This window comes from Engraulis encrasicolus, chromosome 20, assembly GCF_034702125.1.
Source record: "Engraulis encrasicolus isolate BLACKSEA-1 chromosome 20, IST_EnEncr_1.0, whole genome shotgun sequence".
Taxonomy (NCBI): Eukaryota; Metazoa; Chordata; class Actinopteri; order Clupeiformes; family Engraulidae; genus Engraulis; species Engraulis encrasicolus.
In genome coordinates, this window is record NC_085876.1 from 41603112 (window position 1) to 41611343 (window position 8232).

The window sequence follows — 8232 nt, forward strand, 5'->3', positions numbered from 1 at the left end:
AGTAAATACTAGTTTATTACTTAGTAGATATTCATGAGAAGATTACGTTTGGCATTAGGCAGCACAATTTCAATGACAAGCAGAGTTGCAATACCTACTCTGGCCACCATCCTACACAGTGCACCCTAGGTTTGGGGGTGCTGTGGCGCAGCGTGCTAAGCCCCCCACATTTGGGCTTGCATGCCCATGGGGACCCCGGTTTGAGCGAGTCCCACCGGGGTCATGTCCCAACCCTGCCCCGTCTCTCTCTCCCAATCGTTCCCTGTCTACTCTCACACTGTCCTGTAATGATAAAGGCCAACCCCCCCCCCCCCCCCCACCCCCTCTACAGCTTCCTCTGGTTTATGATGATATCTTTGTGTTGTTGCTCAGGTCTGAAGGATGTTGTGGATGATGTGATGGAGCGTGGCAGTCTGGTGGCGCTGGTGGCCACTGCCCAGAGTAAGGACTCCTTACACCCCTCACTCAGAGAGGTGCAGGGGACCCACTTCTTCCAGACCACAGTCCACATTCAGAGCCCAGATCAGGTAAATGGATAACTACCCCACACAAATACCTTGTTAGCTGATTGAAATGAAGTGCTGGTTGAGCCACTTGAGTCATTGTGAGCACACCCAACACTCATGCAGAATACCATTGTGTGTATATGGTTCTCCACTCACGCAACTAAAGGAAGGGAAGATTGTGAATTGTTTGGCACAATCATTTTCTTTTTTAAAAAACGTGATATCAATATTGACTGAAATAATCGTGATAGTAATATTTCCCATAATTGAGCAACTCCCATTGTCATTGTGACAGCACTCCACAGCACACAAGTGTTCACTGCATACTGCACACAACGAAATTGCATTTTATGCCTCACCCGTGCAAGGGGGAAGCCCCCAATGGCGCCCCAAGGGAGCAGTGCGGCGGGACGGTACCATGCTCAGGGTACCTCAGTCATGGAGGAGGATGGGGGAAAGCACTGGTTCATTTTTCCCCTCTCCAACCTGGTGGATCGAAAGTCGAACCGGCAACAAGTCTGACGCCCTAACCGCTTACCCATGACTGCCCGCTTACCCATGACTGCTATACTATACTAATCCAGAACTTCTGCCTGCTCCCAGGACCAGAGAGTGGAGATCCTGAGGTGTCTGATGCTGAGGAAGAGCAGCCTGTCTCCTGACTGTGTGGAGGCCTTGGACCTGGAGGCGGTGGCCAAGCAGACGGAGGGCTACGTGGCGCGGGACCTGGCTCTGCTGCTGGAGAGGGCCGTACACGCCAGCGTGGTCAACAGCAAAGGACACAGCGGCGCTCTGGACAGGACTGGGGGTACGGAGTTATGTCATAGATTAGATTTTTTTTTTTTTTTTTTAAAGGGACACTGTGTGAGATTTTCAGTTGTTTATTTCCAGAATTCATGCTGCCCATTCACTAGGCCTAATGTTCCCTATTTCATGAATACTTACCACCACCATCAAATTCTAAGTATTCATTATGACTGGAAAAATTGCACTTTTCATACATGAAAAGGGGGATCTTCTTCATGGTCCCCCATTTTCAATTTCCAAAAATAGCTATTTTTAGCTGCAAAAATGACTCTACTTGGACCATACTAGGAAATATTTGATCATTACTTAGTAAACTTTCATGTAAAGATCAAATTTGGCAAAAGGCAGCCCAGTTTCAATTAGCAGCAAGGTTGCAGTACCTTTTTTGACCATTTCCTGCCGTAGTTGGCAACTACGCTTTCGAGAAACGCACCCCCTGATCCCCTTTTAACTTGACAGAGCTGCGGGTGACCTACAAGGACTTTGTGCTGGCTCTGAGGGACTTCACCGCCCCCTCGCTGTGGAGTGCCAAGCTCCACTCTCCTGGCGTGGCCGGCATGGAGAGTGTTGGAGGACTGGGGCCGGTGCGACAGATGCTTGAGGACACCATCTTGCTGCCAGCCAAGGTATGTACAGTGCGCCAACAATTGCCAATCATAGGATTAGTATTAACTCCAAAGGGGTGTCCCGCCTTTATGTTTGTAGCCAGGAGGGTGCGTTGGTTGCCGACACTGATGATGGTCTGAAGGACCGAAAACGTTTTGCACTTCACTGGGTAGCACCTGCTTTATTTTCCTTATGCATTAAAATCATTTATGCTTCAGCATCAGTGGTGTGCGAGTTCCTCCTTGCTGCTTCAATCATGGGATTAGGAAATTCAAAAAAATCCTGTCACAAATTTGATCCAACCCGCTGTGAATCCTACTGATCCCAGTGAGCACCTTTACAAGAGCAGGTAGGACCTGGTATTAAAGTGATACTGTCACATTTTATGGAAATAACCTTATATTACACCTCTCCCTGAGTTAAATGATTGGGTTTTACTGTACCTTTCTCCTGTACGTTCAACTATTCTCTGGGTATGGCAGTACAAAATCTACCTCTAAGCTAGCATTTAACATTGAGTCCTATGAGACCAGCTAGCCGCCAGCATAGGACTCAATGTTAACTGCTAGCTTGGAGGTAAACTTGTACTGCCGTACTCAGAAAATGGCAGGAAGTACAGTAGAAAGGTAAAACCCAATCATTTAACTCAAGGAGAAGTGTAAAATAAAGTTATTCCCAAAAATGGGACTGTATCAGTTTGTATCAGTGTATCCAGTTCTGTTGGAAGGAAGCTGTGGTTGACAGGGTTTGTTCCTACGGTACAAATCAATATGAGAAGCCTGCAGACAGAAGTGCTGCTCATGGGTGCCTTTCTTGAAACCGTAGTTGCTAACTAGGTTAGCTATTTTGCTGTTTGCAGTGCAATTCCCCATTGACAACTACCCAAGTTTCTAACTGGCTAACAACTGCGATTTCCGGAAATGCACCCCAGAATTATCCCTTTCTCGAAACCGTAGTTGCTAACTAGGTTAGCTATTTTGCTGTTTGCAGTGCAATTCCCCATTGACAACTACCCAAGTTTCTAACTGGCTAACAACTGCGATTTCCGGAAATGCACCCCAGAATTATCCCTTGACCTGAACGAGAATAATTTTCTGTCCCCACTCCTGCCCCAGTGGTGTAGTCTACGTAGAACGCGGGTTCTAAATCTCTGGGATTTCAGTATACGGTACCCACTTAAAATTGATCGATCAATTATTTAGAATAGCACAAATATATACAGTATACCCACTTCAAAAAATGCTCAAATATACAGTTTACCCACCATAAAAAAGTAGACTACACCACTGTCATGCCCCACTCATATCAGTGTCCTCTGAGAGTCCTCTGCAAAGTTTTGAGTCTCCTGAATTGTCTCTAATCTACAGTAGTTATCATCTACTCTGAGTTTAATGAGGTTGAAATAAGAATCAAGAATCGCTGGTAATCACTGCAAGTTTAATCACGGTCCCTGTACAATCCCGAGGCACTCCAAAATCTGATTGAGACGCTCGCTCAGCCAAGGTCATACATTACACAACCCCATCTGTAGGAGGGCAGATAAAAAGTTAACACAATTTTCAGTTGCCTCATAGTTTTTCATCTCTCTCTCTCTCTCTCTCTCTCTCTCGCGTGCACTCTCTCTCTCTCTCTCTCGCGCGCGCATGCACTTTCTTTCTCTCTCTCTCTCTCTCTCTCTCTCTCTCCCTCTCTCTCCTCTATCTACTGGATGTAATGTATCTCTCTCTCTCTCTCTCTCTCTCTCTCTCTCTCTCTCTCTCTCTCTCTCTCTCTCTCTCTCTCTCTCTCTCTCTCTCTCTTTCTTTCTTTCTTTCTTTCTTTCTTTCTTTCTCTCTCTATCTCTCTCTCTCTCTCTCTCTCTCTCTCTCTCTCTCTCTCTCTCTCTCTCTCCCTGTAGTACCCCTTGCTGTTCTCCAGCCTGCCTATTCGTCAGTGTACTGGCGTGCTGCTGTATGGTGCTCCGGGTACAGGCAAGACCCTGCTGGCTGGAGCCGTGGCCAAGGAGAGCGGCATGAACTTCATCTGCATCAAGGTACTACCAAAGAGGTTCAAGTCAAGTCAAGTCAAGTTTATTGTCAATTTCTTTACATGCACTGGTCATACAAAGAATTTGAAATTGCGTTTCTTGCTCTCCCATGCAGACATAGACTAATCTAGGTAAGGACATAGACAGTATAGACATAGACAGTACTCATACATGGACATAGACAGTATGGACGTAGACATTGCTCATACAGACATTTAAAGTGCAAGACTGGACAACAGAAGACTTGTAGAGAACATACATTAAGAGGAGGTATTTTGTTGTTCTTTTTTCTAAAAGTCCTTTATAGCGTTCTGACATAGTAATAGTAGCATTTGAAGAAATAAATAATTAAAAAAGGTTTTTATTAAATACACCAGCAGCAGTATGTGTGTGTGTGTGTTTGTATGTGTTTTGTGTGCGTGTGTGTGTGTGTGTGTGTGTGTGTGTGTGTGTGTGTGTGTGTGTGTGTGTGTGTGTGTGTGTGTGTGTGTGTTTAGTGCAGGTAGAAAGTGCGGTGTGCGTCTGTGTGTGTGTACCTGTGTATGTGTGTGTGTGTATGTGTGTGAGTATGAGTTGTGTGTCAGTGTGTGTATGTTTGGGTTTAGTGCAGAAAGTGCAGTGTGCTTGTGTGTGTGTGTGTGTGTGTGTGTGTGTGTGTGTGTGTGTGTGTGTGTGTGTGTGTGTGTGTGTGTGTGTGTGTGTGTGTGTGTGTGTGTGTGTGTGTGTGTGTGTGCATGTGTATGTTTTGAGTTAGTGCAGGTTGAAAGTTCAGTCACAGATGTAGTAGTGCAGGTGGAATGTTCAGTCGCAGATATGGTGGTGGGGATGAGGGGGGGGAGCGTTGTCAGTGGCCTGGCTGGCTAGAGGCTGACAGTGAAGGGAGAGTGGGTTGAGTGTTCAGTATCTTGATTGCTTGATGCATCGTGCTGCTTGCAAGCCTGGTGGTACGGGAACGGAGGCGCCTGTACCTCTTTCCAGAGGGCAGGAGGCTGAACAGTTTGTGTGCAGGGTGGCTTGTGTCTTTGATGATCATCAGTGCTTTTCGGGTGAGGCGTGCGGTGTAAATGTCCTGCAGGGAGGGGAGTGGTACTCCAATGATCTTCTTCGCTGTGTTCACAACACGCTGGAGTGTCTTCCTGTTTTTCTCCGTGCAGCTTCCTCCCCACACTGTGATGCAGCTGGACACGACGCTCTCTATGGTTCCTCTGTAGAATGTTGTCATGATGGAGGGTGTAGCACTTGCCTTCTTTAGTTTACGCAAGAAGTAGAGACGCTGATGGGCCTTCTTCGCCAGTGATGTAGTGTTGGTGGTCCAAGAGAGGTCGTCGCTGATGTGCACTCCAAGGAACTTGGTGCTGCTCACTCTCTCCACAGCATCACCGTCGATGGTCAGTGGTGGCAGTTGTTTTTGGACCCTCTCCTTGGTCTTGTTGACATTCAGCAGGAGGTTGTTGTCTTTGCACCATCTGGCCAGCAGGTCTACTTCTTCTCTGTAGTGGGTCTCATCGCCCTTAGAGATGAGGCCCACCAGTGTTGTATCATGTTTGTATCAGGTTGGATATATAATAAGAGGAATCGAAACACGCCCACTCAATGCAAAAGCGTGTGCTCAAAATTCGGTCTCCTAAGGGGGCGTTGTACTAGCCTCGCGAGCCATCCTACGTACTTCCGCCAAAGGATTGGCTCCACTACTGTAGTCTGGCCGTGCTTCTCTGTTGAGTGCTTGGAGCAGTAGAATTTTGATTGCAACGCCCCCCCAGAAAACAACCAATAATCGAATACGCCCCCCACGTGGGGATGAAAGGGGGAGAACGCTCGTGACAATGACGTACACATCTGCGCCAGAGCCATTGGTCTGCTCAATGTTGTTGTTGAGTAACTGCCAGCGATTGGGTGAGAGGTGTCCAATAATTTCAAACTATAACTGAGTGCAAACTTCCTGCTTCCTACAATCGCTTCAGAGCAAACAAATGCCAGACCATAAATACGAAATGAAATGGTAGTATTATGGGATGGTCAGGACCAGGCTAGTGTTGTCCCTACTTCTTCTTCTCTTTTTGTGGTGTTTGCACAAGACGTCCGCTACCGTCATCTACAGCACTAAGGGGACTCCATTTATTCTTAACCTCAAAACTCTGAAGGTCTCCTAATCGAAGGTCTCCTAAAGGGGCGTTCACCCGACGTAAAGTGGATAGAACTCGCCTGCATTATCTCCCTCTCATATACGATTCTCTGGTACTACTCTATAAGTCAGGCCACGCCCTCCTAGTGGCGCTACACCTTCGGGTTGCTTCTAGTCAGGCCAAGAGCAATGTAAATATCATTTCTGATCTCCGGAAAAATTGGGAACTCCACCCACTTTGTTGGAATCCAGTCAACTAGTAGCAAACCTAGGGAGGCGGGTCAACCATTCCGTTTGAGAAACGTTAATTGTTATGCTCTTGGTCAGACCAAGTCTCGTAGAGATTTGAAAGTCAATGATAATCAGGCTACTACTCTATGGCCAGACTCAGCACTTAGTGCCTCCACTCATTTGAACCCATTAAGACCTGAAAGACCTCGAAGAGCAGGCCTGAGCATATCATATCATATTACAAACGTTGTCACGAGGCATCTGGTACATGCCATTATCCAAGCCTCCCGTCCTCCTGTGTGCTTGTGGCCTCGTGATCACATTGCAAGAAATCATTGACGATAGAGTCAACATCTTTCACAAGCACGACTCAAAGGCCAATTTGACATTTGCAATTGGGATGTTAGATGGGGAAATGTCCCCCAAAAATTGCGATGCCCAGGCTGACAGCGGGGAAACTGTATTGTTTTCTCCACAGAGGCGGGGCAACAGCGAAGCGCCAGTCCACAAGTCCAAGTCAAGGATTGGACTACTTGGGAGTACTTGACTCCGGCGTCATGCATAGGACATGACAGTGCTGTAACGCAGTCATGCATGTGTCATTAACATTTTATGTCTTTTGTCTTTGAGGGCCCTAACAATGTCAACTTTTTGTGACCATGAAACATTTACTGTATGACATTGATATCGTGTTTATGACTCATCCATCTATGACTGTGTCATGACACTGTATTGACATTGTTATGTCATACGTATGACGCCTTAAAGTGTAACCGTATTTCCTCTCGTCTATGAGCGCTCCACCAGGCCGAGCTCCGTTTCATCTTCCAGGTTGATATGACCCTCAGACAACATCCTCTGCACTGTGTTGTTTACATTGATCTGAAGTTCCGTTTTAAATACAAATAGTACATCTCACTGCTTTGGATGACTTGTTGCCCTTAGTGCCTGCTGTTAATTAAAACAAATGCACTGAGCCATCCGAAATGTTAAACTGCATAGCAAATACGCTCCCAAAATATTGCAAAACTCAGCGGTTTCTAAACTACACTTATTTCGCTGTGTTATCATTGCAGGCTGTGAATTGGGCCTGCTTCCAGACTACACAATTAAATTGAGTTTTCATTACATTCCTCTTTTTGGCCAAGGACTGGCTTCAAGCCAGAAAAGAAAAGTGAACAGAATTATACAGTAGGAGTAGATATACTTGCCCTTACTGTCCCCTCTACCACATCCTTACCCAGTCATGGGTAAGCAGTTAGAGCGTCAGACTTGTAGCCCAAAGGTTGCTCGTTCGACTCCGGCCCACCAGGTTGGTGGGGGGAGAGTAATTAACCAGTGCTCTCCCCCATCCTCCTCCATGACTGAGGTACTCTGAGCATGGTACCGTCCTGCCGCAGTGCTCCTTTTCGGGCGCCATTGGGGGCTGCCCCCTTACAAGGGTGCGGCAAAAATGCAATTTCGTTGTGTGCAGTGTGCACTTGTGTGCTGTGTCACAATGACAATGGGAGTTGCAGTTTCCCAGCTGGGCTTTCACTTTCACTTCAAAAGTAGCTTTCACACCAGAGTGTGAGTTAAATTTAGGTTGTTTTTTTTTTTTTGACATTTATGGGATTGTATGTCTTTATTTATATAGGACGGTCAGAAAGAAGAGAGAATGACATGAAATAAGTGGGACAGAGAGACAGAGATTGGGGAATGACCTCAGGCTGGACTCGAACCCGGGTCCCCACGGTTATGGCATAACCGCAGAGATACACCAGCGGCGACGCGACTCAAGCGACAGAGTGTAGCAGCAAGCGATACGAGAGACTGAGGAGACTAGAGTATGTCCGTACAGGCGGAAGGCAAAGCATTCAAGCATTCCCATTGGCTGTGGTCACTGACCTCTATACAGTCATTGGCTGTCGCGGCTTGTCGCCGAACCGCGTCAT

At 46.7% G+C, this 8232-nt stretch overlaps 1 protein-coding gene across 1 annotated transcript in view; it reads left to right on the forward strand.

Moving 5' to 3' along the window:
- Positions 1–8232, forward strand: part of pex1 (peroxisomal biogenesis factor 1) — a 39607-nt gene that overhangs the window by 14138 nt on the left and 17237 nt on the right. Inside the window, 4 exon segments of the mRNA XM_063185068.1 lie at positions 373–527; positions 1110–1314; positions 1773–1939; positions 3817–3951. Of these exon segments, the coding sequence (XP_063041138.1) occupies positions 373–527; positions 1110–1314; positions 1773–1939; positions 3817–3951 (662 nt within the window).